Source organism: Mesoplodon bidens (assembly GCF_964165515.1).
Source record: "Mesoplodon bidens genome assembly, chromosome: 19".
Lineage (NCBI taxonomy): Eukaryota > Metazoa > Chordata > Mammalia > Artiodactyla > Ziphiidae > Mesoplodon > Mesoplodon bidens.
The window spans coordinates 18570183-18596296 of NC_138179.1; the positions used below are offsets into that span (position 1 = coordinate 18570183).

Genomic DNA, 26114 nt, shown 5'->3' on the forward strand with positions numbered 1-26114 from the left:
GCACACGAGCTCTGGGTTCTGCTTCTACACGGAAGTTTCTGGAACTTCATCCATTTCGTCAAATGCATTGAGGGTAGTTTTGCTGTTGCTCCTGGAAGAATCTTGGATTTTGTTGAAATCTGCTTTAAAAAAACAAAAAACAAAAATATTTTACAGAAACAGCATTCTGCAAGTTGTACCTCCAGGTCTCCGTCCACCACCTGCCTTAGAAGTTATTCTAACTCAGGTTAGAAAACGGTAGAGCTGGAAGGAATTAATTCAACCCTCCCATTTTACAGATGGGGAAAATCACGGCCCTCCGACTTGGTGTGCCTGGGGTCACGTGGTCAGAAAGGAGTGGGTGTCACGCTTCCTGATAGCAGCGGTACCTGTCCGTCTCCCGGGCCCCGGATCTTCGTTGAGGAAAGAGACGTGAGTTTTCCATTCAGTCCACTTCACCTCGTTGATCCTGCGGGTGTGATAATCATTCTCACTACTCCCCAGGTGCACCTCATCAAATGCAAACAAGTAGCACAGCGTTTGGGGAGTCCTCCACAGGGATCAGGAGCATTCCTGCCCTATGTGGTCACATCAGTGTTGTTAAGGCTTGAAACCTGCCCAAATCCCCATTTTCCCAGGCCTCCAGGATCAGTCTCCTCCCAGGGTGTGGGACCCAGAAGCTCAGAGAGGTGTAAAGGGGGCATCTTCAGCCAGCAGGGGCTGTGCCTGACTCGGAGAGGCAGCCCACGGAGAAGGAGGGTAGGAAGGAGAGTGGGGCAGGCTCGGGCTGAGAAGATGTGAGGGCGTGAAGTCCAGCTAGGGTTAAGGTTGCACTAAGAGAAGATGGTAAGGGGACTTGCCTGGCAGTCCAATGGTTAAGACTCCTCCTCCCAATGCAGGGGTTTGATCCCCGGTTGGAGAACTAAGGTCCCACATGCTACGGGGTGTGGCCAAACATTTTTTTATAAAAAGAGAGGAAGGTCAGGGTTCAGAACCCAAAAGAGTGGGCAGTGTCTAAGGTACTGAACTGTAACTGGAGAGGATAGTTTGGCTGAAGTTCACATTCACAGAACATCTCTAGAGTGAGGGTGTCAAAATTAGACATATTTATTAGGGAAACTATTATAGTTGAAATGATGGTTCCTGGGGTAGAGCAGGGCGGGGTGGGGTTTCAGTCATAGAAGTAGGTCAAGGTACAATTATGCTCCAAGAAGGTAGTCTGCAGGGCCAGGCAGTCAGACAGGGGGTCGGAAGAGGTAGACCCATCAGAAAAGATGGTCAGGGCACGTGCAAGTACTTTTTTAAAAATCAAAAAGCTTGACATCTGTCAAAAGTAGCTGTCTCACTTTCCATTTGCCTGTGACCGAATGTGCCTCTCAGAAGGACAAAGAGTGCCAGGCTGGCAAATCTCTTCCAAGGCAGACACTGGGCAGGGGGAGGCCATGGAGGCACCTCCCAAAGGGCAGAGTCTCCTCCTTCTCCTTTCTGAGGCTTAGAAAGTCTATCCCAGGGCCAGCGACCCCGAAAGAGCAAATTCCATCTTCTGAGGAGGCAGAACAGACCGTGGTCTGGCAAGCAAACGGCAGCATCATTTCGCTAACGTTCACCAACTCATCTCTCTTCACCCACCCAGAAAGCCTCACCAAAGGGCCCCTCTCCCTTTGTTACCGCAAACACAGTCGGAAATCTTGCTCTGCTACTTTACACAGCTCTCCCATCCGGAATCTGCTCCTCAGCCACTCTGGTAACATTTTCTCGAGCTCCAAGGTCGTCCTGGCTCTCTGGGGACATAAACGAGCCTAAGTGCATCTCTCAGGAGCCAGCCCAGGAGCACGGCTCTGTGTGAGCGTGGATGCGCCCACACGCATGCACACACACACATATACACCCATGCACACACACCAAACAGCCCACTCCACCTGCATGGAATGCTTAATGCATAGATCCTGAGGACCTGGCTAACCTACAGAATTCAAAAATGAACACCCAGTCCGTTTGGGAAAGGTGTTCAAATTGTTTTAAACATCACACAAACGATGTTTCTGGAAGTCCAGAGCTGCCTCACTGAAAATGTTAGGATCCTAGGATCCCACCAGGAAGGGAGGTTCCAGGAGGACATCATGCGGTCCTAGCCCCACGGCAGGCGTAGAGTCCCCTCAGCAATTGTCCTGGCAATAATTTGTCCAATCTCTCCTGAATATTAGCAACAATCCAATTAAGAAAACCCTAATCATTAGTAACTTCCTTGTGTCAAATCGAAGCTTTTTTCCCTGTTGTTGCCCCATATACCTCACTTCTGCCTCTTGGACCACAGAAGGAAGCTGCTCCCCCTTTCACACGTAGCTCTGCAGATATCTGAAGGCACTGTCACGCTCTTCTTACACCATCTATGTAAGGAGTGTAACGTGCCTGGCCACTCCCTCTGGATCATCCTGTGGGTTAGTGTCCTCAGTGTGTAAGGCCCACGGCCTGTGAGGGGTATTGGAGGCGAGCAGAACTGTCACCTCCATGGTCTTATACCGAAGGACGTCGTCCTATACCTCCTCCCCTTAATGCAACCTCAGGCCACGCTTCAACATCCACATATCACACCATTGACTGAGCACAGCACACCCATAAGCCTGAGCTCCTCTCACACGTGCTAGTGTCCAGCCACACTCCCTAGACCTTATACCCCAGAAACCTAGCTTCCTCAAACCTGGCCAAGCACAGGGAGCTTATGCAGATTTCCAGGCCCCACCCCAGATCCACTGGTGCCATGTGCTGAACTGAGTCCCCACGAGGGCTCCCATAGAAAGACTCTGCCAAGGTCACCTGTAGGCGCCAGATGCGCTCACTCTCCTTGGAGATGTTCTCCACAGTCTCCCCCATCAGGGCAATGAGCATATTGAGGAGGAGGACGAAGGTGAGGGTGACATAGGTGATGAGCAGGAACAGGAAGAGGATGGGGTACTTGGAGTTCTGCTGGATGTTCAGGTCACCCAGGCCTATGGTGAGCTTGAAGAGTTCCAGCACCGTGTCGCTGAAGCTGCCATAGGAGCTGCAGTCCTCATTGTCCTTGGAACACTTCTCGATCAGCGAGGCCAGGGCTGGGAAGACATAAGAGGGTGTTCTCTGCAGCCTCTCTGTCTGGTTAGTTAGCCAGTCAGCTCGTGCATGCCTGCATGGACACCTGTGCCCACACACACAGACTGCAGGTCTGCCGCCTCCTTCTCTCCGGCTATTTAAATTACATCTCCAGCCTCAGCTCTCCTGGAAGCTTCATCGGGCTGGTGCTCTGCCTTGACAGAAAGGGCAGAAAGCCCCTTCTGCCTAACAAAGCCCAAACTCTTCTCTCTACCCCACCGTTCAGCCCTTGATCTACCACGGGCTTGCACAGTCGATAATTACAATCTATAATCTGTGTGTCTCTGGCTCCTCAACCAGGCTTTGAGCTCCCAACTTCCTGTAGCTTGGGTTGTCTCCCCCAAGACTGGGAAGTCCTGAGCCTCTTCCTAATGCTCTGTGTCAAGACCTCTGGTCAAGGCCTGGGACTCTTTCTTCTCTTCTTCCCAGCACACTACAGCAGTGGCTCATGACTGAATGAATGGATGGATGGATGAATGAATGAATGATCAAATTAATCAGGGAGGAAATGGATGGATGAATAAACAAACAAGTGAAGGAGCAAATAAATAAGCAAACTGTGACCCAGAAAAGGTACCAGACAGATGGGAACAGCTGCCTAACTTCAAATGCCAATGATAACTAGGGGAAAAAAAACTGGCTTGGGAAAATAAAATGATATCTCTTTATGCAGAGGTTAGAAATAAAATCAGGTTATGCTGTTCCCTCTGTTGTAAATGGAGAGGTTTTTTTTTCTTTTATCGGAGTACAGTTGCTTTACAATATTGTGTTAGTTTATACTGTACAGCAAAGTGAATCAGCTATATGTATACACACATCCCCTCTTTTCTGGATTTCCTTGTCATTTAAGTCACCACAGAGCACTGAGTAGAGTTCCCTGTGCTATACGATAGGTTCTCATTAGTTATCTATCTTATACATAGTATCAATAATGTATATATGTCAATCCCAGTCTCCCAATTCATCCCATCCCCCCTTTCCCCCTTGGTATCCATACATTTGTTCTCTACATCTGTCTCTATTTCTGCTTTGTAAATAAGATCATCTATACCAATTTCTTCAGATTCCACATATATGCGTTAATAAACGATATTTGTTTTTCTCTTTCTGACTTAGTCCACTCTGTATGACAGTCTCTAGGTGTAAATGGAGAGGTTTTCAAGAGGGGTTTCCCATCCCCGGTCCCAGCAGACCGGAGGCTCTCACAGATATATCTGCAGCGAACTATGACAGTAATGTGATTGCAGGGCCAAAGGAGGTTATCTCAATGCATTACTCTACTCCGACTTTTCAAAGACCATCAATCACAGTTCTGCAGACTTTAGCTTCTCCATTTGTAAAATGGGGCCGAAAACCTGCCAAGCCTACCTGAGGCTGTGAGAGCCGCATGTGATGATGGATGTAAAGGTGGGAGGCATACCACACAGGGTGGTTGGATAAAAGCAACCAGTTCAAACCCTGGAGTCTCTAAGCCTCAGTGCCCTTATGGTCAAGGATGATAATGACTCCCCCTTGGTCAAGATGTCACGAGAAGTAAAGAGATAATGGTTGGGAAATGCTAACCACGGAAAGTGTTCCACCGGTGGCCGATATAATTGTTGCTGAGGCTCCTGTGTGCTTTGTCATGCTGACATCTGTATAAAGTGTTTTACAGATGAGGGAGTTACTATTATTTATAAATCAATTACCTACTCCAAATCCAAGTAAGAACACGATATACACAAACAAGAACTTCAGAACATCATGCAAAATGACCTACAAAGAAAGAAACGCAATTCAAGGGTAAGGTTTGAGCACATATTCAATATACATTGATTTCCTGCCTGCTTCCCACCCTCTCCTGGGTTCGCACTCTAACCATGCCCTCACTCGGGCCACTCTTCTGCGACCCTCACCAGGTCCTCCTGTTGCTGTCTCCACAGCTCAACGCTGGGCCCACCTCCTCCAGAAAGACTTCTCTTCTGTTCCTGCTCTCTGCCCTCCTCCCTCCTAGAACACAGTCTGTTTCTGTCCCTGCTGATTCAGGCTGCACATGAGCACCTTTCCTCATAGAAACTCACATCTGGAATCCTCACACTTCCTGAGGGCCGCAGTGTGCTGGGCCGAGCTCGCACTGGCTCACAAGAGCTGATTGTCTCACTTTCATGAATTTTCTGAGCTCGTTGTTAAACACAGCCATGACTAAGAATTAAATTGTGTAAACTTATAACTAAATAAATTGCATTAGAAACAGAGATAATAAATGTTCAAAACTCATCACTTTCCAGTGACTTTACTACATTGTTTAATTATCTAGGCTTTTAAGGCTATTTATTTCTCGTAACCATATGGTGGAAACACTATATAATGGTGCATTACTGTGCATCCCTTCCCAATTCTGTATTCAGTGACATCGCATTGGTAGCTGGAAGTCAGCCATGGTGGGAATATTTACACCATGGAAACTGGTAAAAGCTACAGATCAGAGATTGTTGATCATCTAGATCTAGACTTAAGACAACGATGGACAAAATGTTAAGGCAGATTAAACTTTAAAAATGTGTCCTATCTATAGCTGTTATAGTGGGAATAGCACAAAAACGCTGATGAGATATTCTTCTAGTATTTGAAAAGTATTATCCAATTCAGCAGATAAATGGCTCAGCATCACTGACAAACAAATGCAATTTCAACACAAGTCTTCATTGTTTCCCTTTCATCTTACTCCTTAAAGCAGAGGAAAATATCAGCATTTATGCTGGCACAACACTCACTTGTCAATTGCAACCACAGGTTGGCAAAGAGATATGAGTTCAACCAAAATCAACAGATTATTCAGTGAGACTCAACTAGCCATGTGGAATTTATGACAAAAGGCATTGAATATTTTATTATTGTTTGTGACTTGTGTGCTGCACATCCTTTATATGGTAAACATATATAATAAACATATCTACGTGTATATATATAACATATTATACATACATATTTTATCTCCTAGAGAGCCTGACCAAAGGCAAAGGGAGACCACGGTATTTGGGAGAAAGAGCAGTGGCCTGTCTCTTGGGCAAGTCTCTTTTCCTCTCCAGACCTCAATTTCCCCATCTGAAAAATGGGCCTTCTCGGAAGGCCCTCCCTGCCCATCTCTGACGCTCGGCAGCCCCAACACACCTTCTGGATCATGACGCTGTACATGCCCATGGACTGGAATCCCCGTGTGTAGTAGAGCATGTTCGCCCAGCCCAGGGCCATGGCCAGCACGAGGCAGGCGAGGTACTCTTTGTAGGCAAACAAGTACAAGAAGACAGACAGTATCACAAGCACAGCTTGGACAAAACTGTTCAGGAGACACAGGAGACAAGGGCCTTACTTACTTCTTGGCATCAGGGCAAAGATGTCCAAATCCTCCAACCTCCCTTAAATCCTGAATGGTTACCCTGGTGGCTGGTGCTGAAGAGACAGATAAGGCTGCCCCAGATCTGCTGGACCACGTCTAAAATCCAGCCTTGGGCTTCCCTGGTGGCGCAGTGGTTGAGAGTCCGCCTGCCAATGCAGGGGACGTGGGTTCGTGCCACGGTCTGGGAGGATCCCACATGCTGCGGAGCGGCTGGGCCCGTGAGCCATGGCCGCTGAGCCTGCGCGTCCGGAGCCTGTGCTCCGCAGCGGGAGAGGCTACAGCGGTGAGAGGTCCGCGTACCGCAAAAAAAAAAAATAAATAAAAATAAAAAATAAAATCCAGCCTTGCAGACTGCATTGCTAGGTGCAAGTCAGCGCTGGTTGCAGTTGACAAGGACTTTTTAAAGATACAGATCCCCAGGGCCCAGGGGATTCTGGTTCAGAAGGTCCAGGGTGCTGCCCAGGAGGTTGTATGTTTTTTAAATCACCCGTGTGATTTCTGACCCCCACATAGGTTGGGGTACACTGGGGTAGACTGAGGATGTGGTGAATGGTTGCATTTTTAACCAAAATGACAAAAGCTGACATCTATACTCAAAAGTCAGTCATAACACAAGTCCCCCATAACCTATTTTGAGAAATCCTTTAAAAAACTACAATACATGCTATATAATAGGTTTGCTAAAAGGAGATTGTGCAACAATGTGAATGTACTTAAGAGTACTGAACTGTACCCTTAAAATGGTTAAGATGGTTTAACTTTTGTGTTACGTGTATTATACCACAATTTGAAATGTTTAAAGTACAATATGGACCAAACATACAAGATCAAAATCTACTCCTCAACAGTGTGTAACACCATCAGTTATGCAGACATCTGGATAGAAACCCTCTCTTGCTTATAACATCAGGTAGTCTCCACGATTACAAAATATCTAACTAGTTAAAGTTAGGACACAGGCAACTTTGATTTTCTTGTGCAGTGAAAAGCAAACGTTTGGGTGAGCAGGGCATTTGGCACTGAAGTGAGGAAGTATGTTTACACGTTCCTCTAACTAAGTAAACAACGAAGAAACAGAAGAACCGGACATGGCACTGGTGCCTTCTGTCTGTGCCAAAGCCAGTGGCTGTACAAATGGATTTTTCTCTGGAATCGTCACAGTTTCTCCAAGGTGACAGACTCATATGTGACTTGCACCCTGGGCAGTGCTGCACCTGGCCTATTCATTCACTGCAGTATCAGGGGGCCCCACCTGCCCAAAGAGATGAAGAACTTAGCTCATGCTTCTGGAAGGCAGGTACATACTTAATAAAGCTGTTAATAGGTATTTGGAAACATCAGGCCAAGATTCAAGGTCTTATAGACCCAGACTCCCAAGTGCTCAGAAGAGGGCCTTTGGTGGGGTCTACAGAGCCATGGAGCCTGACATTCTTCATCTCAAGCTGCAGATCCTTTTCCATTATTTATTTAGAGACAGGGGTTACGTAATCCTCTGCACATGACAGGGGTTACATAATCCTCCTTTTATTTAGAGAGAGGGATTACGTAATCCTCTGCACATGACCTCATTCAGAGAGGCTGCTGAGCTGAGCTTTCTGGCTAGAGCCTACAGTAGTCAACCCTGCACAAGCTTGGGATGAGGCTGACTGGGAAACTGGGCTGGCTTGAGCTTCATGACTGAAGCTCCGCCTGACTCTACGTGACTCACTTCCCTGCTCTGAGCCTCGGTTTTCATGCCTAAAGATGAGACTCAATGATTTCTCAAGTACCTTCCAGCCCTGACCTGCCAGGGTCCAAAACGACAGCCAGGAGGAACTGGCCTGGAATGTCCCTTCATAAAAAATAAACACGCCTTCTCTGTGCTGGCTGCCGCCCAGGGCTCTGTGGCAGGGTGCAGTCAGCTATCCCTGCAACCGGATGGTGGGTACTGTCCTAGCGTTTTCTGGTCCTCTCCATGGGCATCTATGTGCCTCTCTTACCAGAAAGGAGAGAGAAGGTCCCTGGCCATGTGACTTGGCAAAATGACAGGGACAGGGTGACACGGTAGGGTGGCTATTTCTGAGGGACACAGCAGCCGTCATACAGGACTTTAGGCTTGCCTGTGAGGTGGTGACCAAAGGGACAGACCTACTTACAAGACAAAGTGAAACCAGGCATCCGAGAGGATGGACTGCAGATCTGAGGGTCTCAGCAGGAAGATCGCGATGCCCTGAGGGCAGAAAGGAAAGAAAAGCTACCCCCTCTTCATGCCCCTCGCTGGAGGATCTGGGGAAGGGGGGCGTTTCCCCAGGATTGAGACTCAGGAATAGGGAAGCATGTGAAGGCCCAGCCAGAGCCCAGGTGAGGGATACGGAAGGGGACTTGTGCCTGGGGGGCAGTGGCAACCCCAGGGTAAGAGTGGATGCTCCCCCGATCTTCTCACATCTCTTACTCTCACCCCCATAATCACCCCAGAACCCACAAAGCAGTACAACCATACAGTTACCTGCCATTCCCCAAATATGGCCTCGCTTTCCAGCCTCTGAGCCTTTGTTCATGCTGTGCCCCACACCTGTCCTGTAATACCTTCTCCCCAGTGTCCTCATGCCAACCCTCCCCTATCAGAGTAAGTGCCATCTCTGCCTTCAAGGCTTCCTGGCCCCCCTCCCCCACCCCCGCCAATAAAAGTCATCTCTCTTCTTCTGAGCACGGGTCTGAGCCCAACATCAGGTCTTTTCACAGTCTATGTTAAAGTCTAGCTATTTGTGTCCATCTGAAATCCCTACCAGACTATGAACTCAAAGAGGGCAGATTCCCTCCATCCCTATCATCTCCTCCAGAGCCCCACATTGAAGGTGTTCAGAATATACCTGCTGATTCATCGGCTGGATGGATGAATGGGTAGATCGACTGACACACAGAGGGAAAGACGGTTGGATGAAGGACAGAAGGACAGTGGGTAAGGATGAGTGGGTGTTTAAATGGATGAATGAGTGGCTGGGTTGATGAGAGAGGGCAGGTGATTGGATGGGTGGATGGAGAGACAGGGAAGATGGGACACTGAGTGGCTGGGAGTGTAGATAGCTGGCAGATAGATGGACAGATGGATGGAGGAATGGACAGATAAGGTAGGTAGGATAAGCTTGCTTGTTTATGTAAACCTAAAGGTTAAAAAGGAAATGCCTCCCCAAAGTCTACCAGCGGTAGTAGCAGAGCTTGCTGTCACCCTGCCTGCCTCACAGAGCAGTCCAGGAGGGCTTGGTGACCTACTCACCTCTTTCACAGAAATGCACATGGCCCAGATGAGTACAAACATCCTTCCTAAGAGCTGCAGCCACCCAATCTTGTATGTGATGGACGAGGTGTATGGCAGGGCCTGGGGAGGAAGGGAGAGGAATGGATGGGTGTAGGATGGGGAGTGAGGAAGGCAGGGGTAGCGCCACCTCCGTGGGGACCATGCACATACACGTGCCCAACCCTCAAGCTGGGCCAGAGGCCAGCACGAAGCCAGATCTCTGTACAGGGCCAAAAAGGAACTGCAGCCCCCAGCCCCTGCCTCCCCCACCCGGAGTGCAAACCCAGAATTCTGCGGTGAGAAGCAAGATCCAATCCATGCTAACAACCCCCTCACACCTCTTGGCATTTATCTGTTCCATCTGTATCCAGACACTCACAGGGCCTCATAACACAGTTAAAGCCAAGACTCCGTGCCTCCTGTAATGGATGGGGAACCGAGACCCAGAGTGCTGGGAATGCTTCTCCAAGTGACTTCCACCTCCTCCCATTTCCTCCCATGGCCCTCACAGCAAAATCACCCAACCAGCTCCAGATTTAGACACGGAGCCTGGGCAGGGCCTGGGGCTCCTAATTCTGCAGCCCTCCCCCAGCAGGGGTCAGCCTGGGGCTGAGCACCTGGGGTTGAGCTGAACCAGGCGCTGGCGACGTATTCAGTGTCCAAGACACTGTTGAAGCATGAAAACTGGGGGACCCCACGCACATCTCTTGGCCTCTCTGGGCCTCAGTTTCCCCATATGCACATAGGGCGGCTCCAGGGTCCTGCAGTGCTGACCAACCCATCCCCCACTTCAAGGGGCCCACTTACCTCCTCCCCCCGGGGGCGGTAGTAAGAGATGACGGTCAGGGTGATGTTGTAGAAGAAATAGGAGCAGAAGGACAGGAAGAACATGTACTTGGCAAACTTCTTCCACTTCATATGCAGCAGCGTGTGCAGGGGCTCCAGGGTCAGCATCTCGTGCCGGTTCTGGGGGTAGAACGGCACCAGTCACCATGGAGATGAGAGAGAGGAAGGGACCATTTTCGGAGGGCCCTCATTTCAGAGGAAGCTCTGAGTCAGCACTGCTCCTGGCAGAAGGGGGCAATGAACTGGTTTGGCTGGAAATGTTGGGAGAGGTAATTTCTAGCTCCTGAGGCTCCATTCCAGCGCACCCAGACAGCAACTGAACGACACGGAGCTTGGTGCTTTTGCCAAGAGGATCTGAGGCACGGTGGAGAGGGAGGGCTAGAAGGGAGGCCAGGGCCACGACCGGGGTCTGGCCCCTCCTGGGCCCTCCTTCACTGTGTGACCCTAGGAAAACCCCTGACCCTCTCTGGGCCTCAGCCTCCTCATCAGAAAAACTGATCTCAATCCCTGCCCTACCAGTCAGGCTGCTGTGAGGGCCAGGGAGATCCCGGGCAAGGCAGGCTCTGGCAAGCACAACTCTTGGTAAAATGTGAAAGATGTGTTGCCTCACTTTCCTCCAAGAGCCAAAAACTTCCCGCTGCTGATCTTCTCTTTCCTCTTTCAGCCTCACTGACTTCCCAGCTATGCCTCCTCCAGAAAGGCCTCCCTGATTGCTCAAACTGTGTACTCCCTGACCCTTATTTGGGGCCAGGTTTGGGGGAAGAGGGGATTCTAAGTCTGACCATATGGAACCAATAGAAGGAGTTGGGGGGAAACAAGATGGAGGTCTACACCCCCCCAACCCTGCCCAGGATTATGGGGCCAGGAGACCCCCACCACAAGGTCAGCTGGGAACAGGTGGCCCCAGCACCCACCCCAGGCCCCACCCACTAAGACTAAGGAATGGGGGCTGCAGACATGTCTGGCTAGTAGCAAGGGGTCTTCCCAGGGCCTCCCTGGTCTGGGGCCCAGCCTGCTACCCTCTGACCTTCCTCAGCCCAACCAGGAGACCCACATCGATGTTGGGGTTGTAGACGATGATTTTCAGCACCGAGTTGTCGGTTATGGTGTCCACATTGGTGAGGTCGTAGAGCGAGGACGACACTGGCCCGTAGGCCCAGTCGGTGAACTTCCTGGACAGGCTCCGGAGCCGCTTCTCCTTGATCTCACGGCTGAGGATGTACTTCAGGATCTGGGGACAGGAAGAGTCACAACCATCAGCCGCTGGACGGGGCTCGGGGCGAAGACCGCTGGGCCTGCCCCAGGCAGACGGGGCCTGGGAAGAGGCTCCCACCAGGGATGGATTGAGTCGGGCCGAGTGCCTGTCACTGTGACCCCCGGCCCCCGCTTTATCTGTGGGATGGGCACAAAGCTCGCTGACCTTTCCGTCACACCAGGCATTGTGAATAACAGAGACAAGAGGCGGGGAGGCCTTTTGCACGCTTCAGATGGCTGCACGATCAGCTCACAAATCCTTGCACCAGCTGGGGAGTCTGTTCCGGGAAGAATCCAGGAACTGACAATTTCGAGAAATAATTTGTTTGGCCTGGACTTGGGAAGCAGCTGGAAGTTTCTCCAGCTTCCCCATCCCACCCTCTGTCAAGACCCTGCCAGTTGAGGCTCACTGCTCTGGCCAGTCAGGGGGTGATGCATGACACCAGCCTTTCAGAGAGGCCCGTGGGACCCACTCTCTAGGTCAGCGAGCTTGCTCTCTGCTACATGTTAGGGTCACTGGGGAACATTTAGAATTCCCACACCACTGACTAACTCAATCCAAGTCTCTGGAGGTGGGACTCAGGAATCTGCATCTTGTAAAGCTTCCTGGGTGGTTCCAAAGTGCAGGCAAGATGGAGAGCTCACTAGTTCCCGAAAGCGAGCCCTGGGTACAATAAGATGGGGGCAGAACTTCCTGGGGCACCAACCCAAGGCCCAGGAGGAGGGTCCTAATGGGGAGGACAGTGTCAGAGCCCTGATCTCATGTGACCTAATGGGGTTCCCATCTCATCTCGCACGGGAGCCTAGTCTCTACAGCCCAGGCAGGGAGCTCCTAGGGATAAGGCAGGTCTCCCCTTTCTGCGCCCCAGGCTACAAGAGCCCGAGGACATGGTCTGTGTCTCAAGTATGACTGCACCCTCTGCTCCCAGCATAGTGGCCAACTTGGGCAGCATCCGGAAAAGTTTCCAAAGAACACTGAATGAAGGAGAGAAGGGGCCAGGAAGGGTGCAGGCAACTTCCCAAGACTGGCAAGAGGTGGTGGGTGTGGGTGGAGGGACACATTATCCTCTAGGGAACCAGGGGTCAGGGGGCCATGCTCCATGCAGGAAGCTTCATCCCTGGGCCCTCCCCAGGGACAAACACATGGCACAGTGGTCCTTGGAGAAAGTTCTGACTTGTGACCACAGTCTGACTCTCCTCAAAGCCCCCAGGAAGCTGTGTCCTTGGGGTGGGCAGGAGATGGGGGAGGCAGGCACACAATTCCTCCTCTGTCAAAGCTGTTCTGCATCCCTTCCTCCTCCCACAAGAGAATGAAAAGGTCCCTTGTGGGCACCAGCCCTGAGCACTGGGACGGGACCCAAGGCCCTCGGGGCACCACCTCCCTCATCAGTTGCCCTGAGGTTGGCACAGCTGTGATGGCTCCACAGTCCCCACCCTACCCAGTGCCCTCCTGCAGCCTCCCAGTAGCCATGGTCCCCTCCCAGGGCTCAAGATGTGGACGCTCAGGGGCAGTTTTGCCATGATGAGTCCCGACCTTGAAACCAGACCAAGCCGTGGCTCCCACCACAGATAGAGATGGGAGCCCACCCCAGCTGAGTCTTCACCAAGCTCCCAGTGAACTTGAGTTCCTCGGCCACATCACAAGGGCACAAAGAGCCACGAGCAGCCACATACTCTGCTGGGGACTTGGCTCAATGTTTCAACCTGACAGACAGGCTGGGGTCTCTCCAGTGTCAGGGAGCAGCAGCCAACTGGCTCTGGATCCAGAGCAGACATTTGGGGACTCCCGTCCTCATAAGAGGCTGAAGGCCCCCAGGGTCAGACACTCAGCCTCCTCTTGGGTGCCTCACCACGCAGGAATCCTCGGCCACAAAGCAGGAGTCACCGCAGCCTTAAGACTCCTCCACTCTGGCCCCGGCAAGGGGGTCCCAGGGCAGGAGACAGAAACACAGAATGTTAGGGTCTGAAGTCCAGAGGGTGCGCCCACGTGCTGCCTGTCTGTGGTCCGTGCAGTTGGCCACTCAGAAGGGCCCCTGGGGAGCGGGCCTCGAGCCCTCCCGCCTGCCCCCAGGCCTCACCCACCTCAGCCTTGCCCATCTTGGCGGCCAGCTGCAGCGGCGTGAGGCCGTCATTGTTGCGCACGGTCTCCAGCTCCCAGTTGCCACTCTTCAGCAGGATCATGTCGTACATGTGCTTGACGAAGTCATTCTGCGTCTTGAAGTCCTCAGCCACCGTCACCAGAGCATGGAGGATATTGTTTCCCCGTGAGTCCTGTGAGGTGATGTCCGTCTGCTCGTTGTCCATCAGCAGCTGCACGATCTCGGGTTGGTTGGTGCAGGCTGCCAGGGCCAGGGGTGTCTCGCCTGGGGGAGGGGGAGCACAGGGGCTCGGTTCTCTCCTGGACCAGAGTGGTGATTCCCCAAGTTCTAGGAATGGGGCTTATCCTGCCCATCTCAGCAGGAGTGGGAGACTGAAGCTGGATCATTGCAACAAACTCCTAACCGGTCTCCCTGCTACTACCCTGGCCCTCCAACACTATCCTCAACACAGAAGCCAGACTGATCCTATTAATACATAAGGCTCACCTCACCGAGAACAAAAGCTCAAATTCCAATGACAGCCTACAAGGCCCTACATCTTCTGACATCATCTCCTCCTCTCCCCCTCACTCACTCCCCTCCAGCCACAATGGCCTTCTTCCTTTGCACGGGCTGTTCCCTCTTCCAGTAGTGCTGTTCCTTAGATACCTGCATCACTCCCTACCTCACCACCTGTGAGTCTTTGCTCTAATGTGTCACCTTTTCAATGAATCATTCACCCTAACTGCCCTTTTAAAATTGAAACCCAGCTCCTTCCTGTCCCAGAATTCCTGATCTCCTTCCCCTGCTTTACTACTTTTTTTTTTAGCTGTCGTTTTTTTTTTTTTAACTTATTTATGTTTTAATTTTATTTATTTTATTTTTGGCTGCTTTGGGTCTTCGTTGCCACGCACGGGCTTTCTCTAGTTGCCGTGAACCAGGGCTACTCTTCATTGCCGTGCGTGAGCTTCTCATTGCGGTGGCTTCTCTTGTTGCGGAGCATGGGCTCTAGGCGAGCGGGCTTCAGTAGTTGTGGCACACGGGCTCAGCAGTTGTGGCTCGCGGGCTCTAGAGCGCAGGCTTAGTAGTCGTGGCACACAGGCTTAGTTGCTCCATGGCATGTGGGATCTTCCCAGACCAGGGATTGAACCCGTGTCCCCTTTATTGGCAGGCAGATTCTTAACCACTGCACCACCAGGGAAGTCCCCCCTGCTTTACTTTTTATTTTTCAATAGCACTTGTTATTTTCTAACATATTACATAACATTCTTATTTGTTATATCCATTATTGATGGTCTCTCTCCCATCTAGAATGCAAGTTCCATGAGGGTAGAGATCTTGGTTTTGTTCACAGATATATTTCAAATACCTAGAACAATGCCTGGTATATATAGTAAACAATCAATGTTAGTTGAGAAAAGAGAAGGCAAGTGACTCGCACTTGGTCACACAGCAAACCGGGGACAGAACCAGGGCTGGACACCAGGTCCCCTGCTGCTTCCCCCCCAATCTCCATCCTGTCACCTCTCTTCATCCCACCCAACCGATGTTTCCCAGCCAGGTCTGACTGGACAAGACCCTGTCCTCAAGGCCACCCAGACCCATCTAGTCCTGCTGATTGAAAAACCATCCAGAAGAGAACACAGGTCAGTGGCCATTAGTCAGGGCCTGGGCAAGGAGGAGGAGTTAACTACAAAGTTGTACCAGGCAATTTTTTGGTGTGATGGAGCTGTTTGTCCCCTGTCCTGATCACAGGGATGGTTATACAACTGTACGCATTTGTGGAAATGAACAGAAGTGTACATTAAAATGGGTGAACTTCACTGTATCTAAATTACACATTTAAAAAAATGTTTTTTCATCGGGGATGGCCTAACACCGATTGCTTTTGGACCCCCTAAAGTGTCAGTCAGGGAACTTTTGTCCTCTTACTTTTGACTCCTGTTTGCAGCCCTGAGAGGCACTGTACACAGGGGAGAGAGGCCAGAGCTGGCAGGCAGCATGCCTACATCCGTTCCTTACTACACTGGGGCAAGTCATTTCCCGTCTCAGAACCTGTCTGCTCCTTGTAAACTAGGGCTCTCTCCTTGCTCTCCCTCCCAGGTCTATGCTCCCTACAGGGTGCTGCTCAGGTGAATGTCTGCGTGTCCTCTAACACCACCAGGTGACACTCCCCGAATGCAGGCACCCCATCTTCCCAAGTGCCGGTCTCCAGCCTGGCGGTCCTGTTCAGGTGGATCTGTCCCTGCCGCCACCCTGGTCCCTGCTGTGTCCTCCAGGGCCTCGGACACAACTGAGCCAGCGGAGATTGGCAGTGGGGTCTCCCCTGCCTGCTAGAGTTTCTACGGGCAGAAACCCCGCCTCGCCCTCTGCCCCTCTCGCCCCCGGACCCCAACCCGGGGCGGCGGCACCCACCGAAGTAGAAACCTTCGTGCTGGTACTTGGGGTTGAAGAAGACGCCCTTGGCGTGGGCGTTGACGTCGGCGCCCGCCTCGATGAGCAACGCGGCGATGTCTCCCTGCCGTCGCTCGATGGCGATGTTCAGTGCCGTCTGCCCTGCGGACAGGACAGGGGTGGGCGGTTGCGCTCAGCGGCTGGGACCGGGGGTGACACACCCTCTCTGGCCTGTTCCCCTCTCTGGCCTCTGTACCCTCCACCGAACCGTGGAGAAATACTAGCTGCCTGCCTGGTCTGTGTCGCCCAGCTTCAATCTTTGCTTCACTCATTTTTGCGTGGAAGCAAGGATTATTCGTGGAGCAACTGCTCTGTGCCCCATAGCCAGGCAATGCGGACACAGCAGGACATGGGATGCCGTTTTGATGCTTGGCCTCAGGAAGCTCACAGTCTCCCTGCGAATTGAGCGTTATGATACGGGGAGGTGCAGGGTCTGTGGTATCCAGAGGAGCTCTTAACACAGCCTGAGGGGTTGGGGGGCCTCCCAGAGTGGCCTCTAAACTGGGACCAGATAAGTTTAGCCAGGCTGGATGGGGCTGGCTCAAGGCCTCATAAGCCAGGTTAAGAGGTTAGAACTTTATCCCAAAGGGTATGGGAAGAAGGCACAGGAGGCATTGAAGCAGGGAAGTGACATGATCAGAGTTTTGGGTTTTGTACATGTGTATTTTCAAAGCACTCTGGCTGCAAAATTGGAGGATGAGTTAGAAGGAGCCCAGACTTGTGAGGAGCTGTCCATCCAATGGACCCAAAGATCCTTGGGGGAAAGAGTCCTCAGGATGGTCTGTTGGGGATGAGGGAGAAGGGCTGTCTTGGGTAAGGTCCAGGCATCTGGCCTGGGTGCTGGGTGGATGATACTCTGGTGACTGAGAAACAGAACAGGGGAGAAGCAGCAGGGAGGGGGTGGGGGAGGGACACAGACACGGTTGGTGGAGCCTACAGAACCTCCAGACAGAAGGGACCCGAAGGCTGGGGGTGCGGGGGCCGGGTGTCTCAGAACATTACTCCAGGAACAGCATTTTCCAAAGAGCTACCAACATGCCATACATAAAAACAAAGTCCTGGTGGATCAAAGAACTAAGCATTTTTTAAAATTGGAAAAGTGTTAATAACTAGCCTTTTTGGAGAGAAAACCCTCTTAAGTAAAATCCAACATCCTGAAGCCATAAAGAAAGAACTGACATATTTGCTTCCATAAAAATTTTAAATTTCTGTATTTCAAAAGACATCTTAAAGAAAGTTCAAAGACAAGTGATAGGCTGGGGGAAATATCTGAGACGTATAAAAGAGGCAACGTGCTCTTAAAAGTCCATAAGGGATTAAGACCTCCTACAAATCAATAAAAAGACAAACAACCTAAAAGAAAACTGAGAAACTATTATTAACAAGCACCTCACAGAGAAGAAAATACACACAGACAATACAGGACATGAAAGATGTTTGGAATCGCTGGTAATTGGGAGGATGAAAATTTGAACCTAATGAGTTCATACTTTTCACCCACCAGACTGGCAAAAACAAATAATCATAATGGTAATAAATAAGTACAAATAAAATTACTTTCTCCCACGAGAAAAGTTAAGGGCCCAAGCCAGACTCCCACCTGCAAAAAGCTGAGAGGTTTATCACCCTCAGCATATCAATAAGATGGCATCCAGTTATTCTTGGGCCAATCATTTTTGACACAAGCATGTCCTAAGATCCTAGTGGGATGTTTACTGACTCCAAAAACTCAAAGACACACCTTACTGGTTATTCACAACAGACTTCCTGAGTAGGGAAACGCTATCCTGAGTTTGGTCTCCCTGCCGTCTCTCCAGTCCACCTAAGAGAGAAGCCACAAAACTGAGTCCCAAATGGGGCCGTTAATAATGAGGAGGATAATGGCGATACTAATAGTTACTAACGTGTTGGCCCTGCCCAGCTCTCCAGCCTTCCTGCCATCACTCAGCCCTGTCAAGCTCAGTCCCATCTCAGGCTTTCGCCCTTGCTTTGTTCTGGATCCTTCTCATCGTGCTGGCTTCGGGTCAAAGGTCACCTCTCTGACCATCCACACTAAAGTTGCCCGTCCCCAATTACTTCTGATGACATTATCTTTTGGTTTTTTTGTAATTTTCTTTTCATCAATTTTTAAATTGCCTTATTTAGAAGAGCAGCCTTCATCTGTCTTGTTCACTCCTGTGTTCTGGGGCCAAAAACACTGCCTGGCACACAGCCAGCGGTCAAGATTGTTTGCAGAATGAAGGAAGGTGCCGGGCACCACACTAAGTGCTTTGGGTTTCCACGACAGCAGTGCCTGTGCCCCACCACCGCCAGAAATCGCTGTCTGCACAGCCCCTCCCGCAGGCGGGTACCTTCATAGGCCTCCTCCGTGTATTTGGCGTTGATGAACCTGTCTAGGATGTTGTTTTCCTCAGCGAAGGCGAGCAGGATCCTCACGATCTCCTTGGTGCTGGGGTTGATGTTTAACAAGGCCTTCATCAGGCAGGTCTTCCCCATGTCCAAGGCCGTCAGCTTGCGCATGAGGAAGTCTGCAGGCAGGGTCGCAGGATGGAGCCGCTGCACAGGGGGGCCCCGGCTGCCCTTGGCCCTCCGGGCCCGGAGGAAGGGAGGCTGGGGTGTGGCGGCTGCAGCCGCAGACCTCAAGAACCTGCCGCAGGCTCTCCACGGAGCTCCCTGCCCTGAGCTCCCCGCTCCCCTCTGCCCTGTCCAGCTCTTCTTCCTCCCGCCTCCTTGCTGGCTCCTCCCCCTCGGTGAGCTGCCCAGAGCCTTATCAGAGACCTTTTGCTCTTTGCCTTCTGCACCGTCTCCCTGGTAGGGGGACAATCCCACCCACGGCCTGGCTTCCCACTGTCCAGCTCAGAAATCTCCAGGCCACCACCCCACACCCCAGTTTCCTACAAATAGACTTCACCCCCTTCCATTTAACTTGCTACTCTCCTGGTCCCCAAGACAGCTCGGGCCCCACCAGCCACCAAGTCTCCCAAGTCCAAATGGCACCACCCTGGACTCACTCCTCACGTCCTAGAGTCCCACCAGTGCCGCTCCCGGAAGGGCTGTTCCCCCTTCCTCGGCCCGGCCGCTGTAGTCCCAACTCTGCCTGAACAGCGGCCTTCTCCAGTTTTACCCCCATCCTCCACCGTCACCTGTCTAAGCCCTTCCATGGCTCCCCATTGCCCTCAGAATCAGGTTCGAAGTTGCCAGCCCAGCAGTTAAGCCTGGAGGGCGGGGTGGGAGGGCAGTGGGTAGGTGGACAGCAGGAGCCGAGCAGGACCCCCAGCCCTGCCCCCTCTGCCAGGGCCAGCCACTGACCAGGCACATCCAGGCTGTTGCGCTGCTCACAAAGCTCCTGCAGCTCCATCAGCAGCTCCAGCAGCTGTCCCACGCAGCCCTCCGACACAGCCACAAAGATGCGCTTCTTCAGCCGCTTCTTTTTGTGCCTCTGCTTTTGCTTGGCCAGGTTTGCACTGAGGCCAGAAAATGTTTCCAACTCACCACACATGCACCACTGTCTCCTGTTACCCCTCCAAAGCCGCTGTGCCTACAGGGGGCTCGGCGCCAGCCCCCACCGTCTGCACGTGCCTGTCACAGTGCCTGAAATCCCCTCCTTTAGTGCTGGGGGGTGGGCGGAGGTGCTGGGATTCATGTTGCCCTGTGCTGCTCCGCTTCTAATCCAAATGCAAGCACATTTTATCAAACTGTATCTTTGGATCCACATAGTAATGATCAGGAAAGATACATGCCTAACTGTTCATCCTGATTACCTCGAAAGAATTAGATCAGAGGAAGGGAAATTTCACTTTCATATTTTGTGTTGTTTGAATATTTTTCATATCTCTCTCCCCACCCCTACACTCCAAATAGGCAGCCATGGTAATGCGTGATGTGTATCCTTTTGTTTGTATGTGTTCTTGCAAAATGCACATTGATGTTTGATGGCTACATGCACGTATGGTTTTTTTAAAGTCTTTATTGAATTTGTTACAACATTCCTTCTGTTTTATGTTTTGGTTTTTTGGCTGCGAGGCGTGTGGGATCTTAGCTCCCTACCAAGGATGGAACCGGCACCCCTGCATTGGGAGGCAAAGTCTTAAGCACTGGACCGCCAGGGAAGTCCCCTACATGCATGTACTTTTAATTTATGTATATGGCATTGCATTAAGTTCTCATCCTGCTGCACACCGTTGTCCGAATGTTTTATAATGAATGGGTATTACTTTTATAAAATGTAATACTCCCTTCTCCCGCAAAATGACCTACATGCCATAGCTATGGGCCCAGACATTTGCGCCCCAGGATTGGCAGCCTCTTTCTCTTTCCTGCAGGGTCCTGTTGCCTGTCCCTCTGGCACCTGCCTGGTGGGCACGGTGGGAGGAGCGGAAGGGCCAGGCTCACCTGGGACTGTTGGGATTCAATGGGGTCTCTGTCATGACATCCTGAGGAGATTGTGGGGAGTCCATGTCATCACAGCTGCCGGGGAGGTTGGTGGGGGAATGGGGAGGACAGAGAGAGGGACAAGTTTTTAAATGGACAATGGTAGTATGCCACAAACAGGCCTGGCTGTGTGGCCCAGGGCGAGTCACTGCCCGCCCGCGAGAGCTGAGGGCTTGGCCAGGGCAGGGGTGGGGGGCTGGCGGGCTGGCAGGTCGCAGTACTCACCACTGCCGGATGTTGGAGTCCATGGGCTTGGAGAAGATGAGGGGGGAGGTCTTGGTGACAGTGGGGCTGGGCTCGAACCCTTCTATCTCCAGGAAGAAGTGTGCACTGGGGAGACACCCGAGCGAGGCCATTAGAGCTGGGACAGGGCCTGTCCACCCGTGGGTCCTGCAACCCCACTGTCGAGGGTGCCCTCCTCACGGAGTGCTCACTCTCAGTCAGGCCCAGGCAAGTCTGGAAGGCTCAGAGCTAGTCCAGAAATGGGGCGTACATGGCGTGAGGGCAAGGCTCACTGACACCTTGGCCCCCCCACCTGCCTGTCTCCTGCCTATCAAGAGGAACCTTCTGACTTGACCTAAAATCAAATCATTCTTCCAAAAGAGAAGGCAAAGGGAGGAGCAAACCCCTAGCTGGTAGCCCGAGGCCTGGGTTCTAGTCTGCCTCTGCCTCTGCCTCTCCTCTTGTGTGACCCCAGGAGGTCACTGGCCTTCTCTGGACCAAGTGTCCTCACCCGGATGGAAAATGGTTGGGCTATATGATCCTTAAGACCTGGACTCTGGAGCCAGTGCTGCTCCAGTACCGTCTACTTAGGGACTGTCCAGCTGAAATGGGCATCAGAGGTCATCTTGTGAGATCACCTTTCCCTGCACCCCTGCAGTACCCCAGAACTGCCACCCCAAAGTTGTCACCACACCACTATGGCAGCTCTGACCCAGCGACTAACAAACACATCTGCTAGCAAAACATCCTGGTTGAGATTTGCTGACTCTCTCCAGGCACAGCCCAACTCCCACACCTGCAGGTGTTTCCCCAGGACAATTGGTCCAGCTCCTGCCCTGACCTCCATCCCACCCTACTTATCTGGGTTCAGTAGTGCATTTACTCAACAAATATTTACTGAGCATGTACAATATGCCAAGCACTATTCTAGAAGCTGCGGATACAGTGGTAAACAAGTAAACAAAAATTCCTCCCCTCACAAAGCTCTTGTTCCAGTGGGTTAGTAAGAACTGGCCCCAAGGATCAGACCAGATTATAGCACAGTGAGGCCATTGCGTTTCTGGCTCTAGACCAGGGGTCCCAAACCCCTGGGATCTAATGCCTGATGATCTGAGGTGTAGCTGATGTAATAATAATAGAAATAAAGTGTACAATAAATGTAATGCGCTTGAATCATCCCGAAACCATCCTCCCCCCGGTCCTTGGAAAAAGTGTCTTCCACAAAAACAGTCCCTGGTGCCAAAAATGTTGGGGATCGCTGCTCTAGGCAATAACACACTGTCCTTTGGCTGTAAGTTCTTCAAGAGCAGAAACTACAATTGCATTGTCCTAATTCTCTAGAACCCAACATTTGTCGTGACACTCAGAAGACCTAACAATGGATGAGTGTAAGGATGGATAGGTGAAAGATAAATGAGTGGAAAAAAGAAGGGCTGGTTGGACAGATGAGTGGATGGATGAATAGATAGGTAGATGATGGATGGTTGGAATGGATGGATGGATGACTGTCTATTGGTCTCTCCATCTATCCACCTATCTACCCACCCAAGTATTCATTCCTCAGACAGTCATCCATCCATCCATCCATCCATCCATCCTTCCTGTTGAGGGATGCAACCCCCCTTAAACTGTAAAGGTTGGGAGGTTACATCCCTCAACAGGAAGATGAGGGCTGTGACTGAGGAAGGAGGACTTCAGTGGCTGGGAAGGTGGATGGTGAGAGCTGAGCTGGAAAGGACCCAGCTGTACATAAGGACCTAACTCCGGGGACAGGGAGCTGCTAGACCACGAGGGCCTGTCCCATGCCTGCCCTACTTGCCACTGCATGTGCCATGTCTCATCCACCAGCATGAGCAGACAGCAAGGCCTTGGCCAGGTGACATCCTGGCTCCTGACTTGCAGCAGGTGCTGTTTGTTTATTCCTACTTTGACCCAGCCAGAAAGGCACCACCACCTAGGTGTTGTTAACTCAAATGCGCAGACAGACAGCTCTGTACGATTCCTCCTGCATTTCTATTCCTTTGAAGGCAGAGAACTATCCCCAGGTGGACTCAGGCCTGGGGAGGAGCTTATCTCTCCTACTTTGTCCAGAGAAAAGCCCAAGTGCTCTGAGCTTCAAGGCCAGTGCCTCTGCAGCCTTCATGGCCTGTGTCTGCGTCCCTGGGCAAGGTGATGCCCAGGGGGAGGTAACCATAGCAGCCACTCACAGGGAGGGGCATGATGCTTCAGAAAAAGCTCAAGGTCCAAAAATTTCTCCCCAATCTAGATTTCTTGGTGCCTTCAATTCCCCCATTAGTACATATTTCCTTAGTGGTCAGAACTGCCTTCTGACATATATTTTCTTTTCTTTTTCTTTCTAAACCTGAGTCCTATACTCCGTTCTGAGGGAGTTGCCCAAACCTTTGGGGTCTGGGGAGAAGTAGGCACATGAGGTCCCTCAAAGAGCCTTGGGAAGGAGAAGGGACCACCGATTCATGAGACAAAGGTCACACCTCACACCAGGCCCTTAGGTGGGCGGGGGCCATTGGCAGAGCTGACCCTGGAAGTAAGTTCATGAACCAGGATGGGCTCAGAAGGGCAGCCCGACTGCAGGAAGAATCTGGGATTTTCCTGCAACTCTGTCCTCAGTCCTTCTCTGGGAAAGTGAGAGGGGAGGGAAGGGGGAAAGGAAGCAGGAGGGAGGTGTTGGTGGCTTAGATCCAAGATATCTCTGCTCCTACCCAGACAAGCCCTCCCAGACCCAGGCTTCCCACATGGGCCCGCGACGCCTGTCTGATCTCCACATCCACCCAGTTTTCTCTCCTGCGCTCCGGGATGGAGCTTCCACCTGAATGAGCCTCTGGCACCTCTCAGCCCACATGTCACACCTGAACTTGTTCCTGCTCCTCTGAAGTGCTCATGTCAGAGGTGGCCCCATCACCCCTCCAGGTCCCCCCACCGGAGGAGGGGATGTCTCTCGGCCCCCCTTCTCCCTCCCGTCCCAGAGTTGATCTGGCAGACTCCACGATCCTAGTACTTCTCTGATCTGTGCCTGCTTCTCCATCCCTCACCACCAGGCTCACCACCTATCACCTGGGCAATAGTCGCAACAGACTCCCCTCCAATCCATCACCCACACAGGTCACCCAGAGTATCCTTTCTAAAATGCAAATCTTGCCATGCCATGCCCTCCCTCTCACACAAAATCCCTCCATGGCTCCCCACTACCCCCAATTGTCCAATGTCCTTAACTGACTGCCAAGACCCAGCCCCGGTGGGACTTATCCCCCCAAAGACACCCTCACCCACCCGGCACTTTAGTCGCATGGGATTCCTCACGGGTTCCTGCCCCAAGCCTCTGTGCTCTCCCTTCCTGTCCACCTGCCACCATCCACTGTAACAGCGGCCCCTCAACGACATGCCCACAGGATCAGAACGACCTGCCCCTCCTCAGGCCTGGCCCCGCCTAGTTCACGCTCTCTCCAGGCCACTCCCCACATTCTCCCTGGGGCCCCCTCACCATCCAGACTGTGAACAGGGGCAGGTGTTCTTTCCCAGCCTGGGCCCAGCCCCCTGACTCGTGCACAAAAGGCCTCAGCAATTACTACTCAAATCAAGTAAGGGGGTGGGGGGGGCGCTTCCCTGGTGGCGCAGTGGTTGGGAGTCCGCCTGCCAACGCAGGGGACACGGGTTCGTGCCCCGGTCCGGGAGGATCCCACATGCCGCGGAGCGGCTGGGCCTGTGAGCCATGGCCGCTGAGCCTGCGCGTCCGGAGCCTGTGCTCCGCAGCGGGAGAGGCCACAACAGTGAGAGGCCCGCGTACCGCAAAAAAAGAAAAAAAAAAAAAAAGAGAGAGAAGGGAAAGCACCAGTGTCACCTCGGCCCAAGAAGGGCCCTGGGACAGGGGCCGAAGAGACAGGGCAAATGGGCCAACCTAGACCCGGGGGCCCACCCGGGTCCACGGGAAGCGCCGCGGGGTTGAAGGAGGGGCATTCAGGCTTGAGGGCCACCGAATCGGCTCAGGCGGGGACTGCAGTGGAGGCAGCTCAGGGGCCAGCTGTGACCCCGGAGAAGTACTTTCTCTGCTCCCGCCACCTCCGTGTCCTCAACTGGGAAGTGGTCATAACCGTCCCAGCCCTATGCAGTTCCCAGGGGCCCTGGGGCGTGACAATGACGACGCCAACAGACAAAGTTCAAGGTAACAAAACACTATCAGCGCCAACATGCGCCGTGCCGAGCACGTTGTTGGCACAATTGCAATTTACTGTTACTCTATGGGCTGGTGCCGTGGCTGGTGTCCCCCTTACACAGGCAGGGTTGGAGAGCCTGAATTACCTGGCTAAGCACCCAGTGGATATGAAAGCCCCCAGTGGACTTGAAAAATGTATGCTGTAGGGGGCTCCCTGCTACCTGGAATTTCCACCCACCTTTCTGCTCCTTATCTCAAGGATGGCTCCAGCAACTCCCCACCTCCCCCAGGAGCCTTTCTGAATGTTTCTGCCTTGGTGCCCCTGGGCCCCCAGGGAGGCCTCCCTTGATTATTCCAGTCATACTAACCTCCCGAGCTCAGCCCCGGAGTATGCAGTGCTGCGCCCCCTACACCCCCCATTATACCTGGCTGGGCACCAGGCCACCCCAGATGAGACTGAGATTCTCAGGTCCGCCCCAGGCAAGGGGTCCCTGAAGGTGGGTGCCAGGCTCCTCCTGTGCCCCTCACAGCGCAGCACCCAAGCCTGAACCTGCCGGTCCTACCTCTTCTTGGTGGGGGTGATCTCTGCCGGCCTCTTCTCCTGCAGGATGGCAGCGTTCCCACTGGGGATAGTGGCTATTCTGCCCATGAGAGGCACCATCTCCTTCGGGTGGGCATCCATGGCTGGAACACAACCACAGCACAGATGCTCAGGCTGAAGGGACAGAAAGGAGCTTCAGACCCCCATGTAACACCACATGGCTCCTGCTCATACCCCCCGGGATGGGGAGCTCACTCTGCCTTCCCAGGCCACCGCCCCTTCTCAGGGACAGGGAGACTGTCCCCACAGCTCCCCCTGCTCCCTGCTTCAGCACCCCTGCTCCTATGGGTCCTAGGAGAGCCCAG

General features: G+C 52.3%; 1 protein-coding gene across 2 annotated transcripts; it reads right to left on the bottom strand.

Annotated features, from left to right (window-relative positions):
• Positions 1-24: 24 nt before the first annotated feature.
• Positions 25-25890, bottom strand: TRPV3 (transient receptor potential cation channel subfamily V member 3; the record flags this gene model as incomplete). Of its 2 annotated transcripts, none has more annotated exons than XM_081218943.1 (17): positions 25-119; positions 369-448; positions 1648-1760; positions 2794-3068; positions 4794-4860; positions 6256-6421; positions 8617-8690; positions 9735-9836; positions 10563-10721; positions 11656-11832; positions 13938-14218; positions 16349-16489; positions 18739-18915; positions 19697-19851; positions 20780-20854; positions 21044-21148; positions 25772-25890. In XM_081218943.1, the coding sequence occupies 17 exons, from the start codon at positions 25888-25890 to the stop codon at positions 25-27; spliced, it is 2361 nt and encodes a 786-aa protein (XP_081075069.1). The 2 variants fall into 2 exon arrangements, with proteins under 2 accessions (XP_081075069.1, XP_081075068.1); XM_081218942.1 differs by having other exon boundaries at positions 25-122.
• Between the last annotated feature and the right edge of the window lie 224 nt (positions 25891-26114).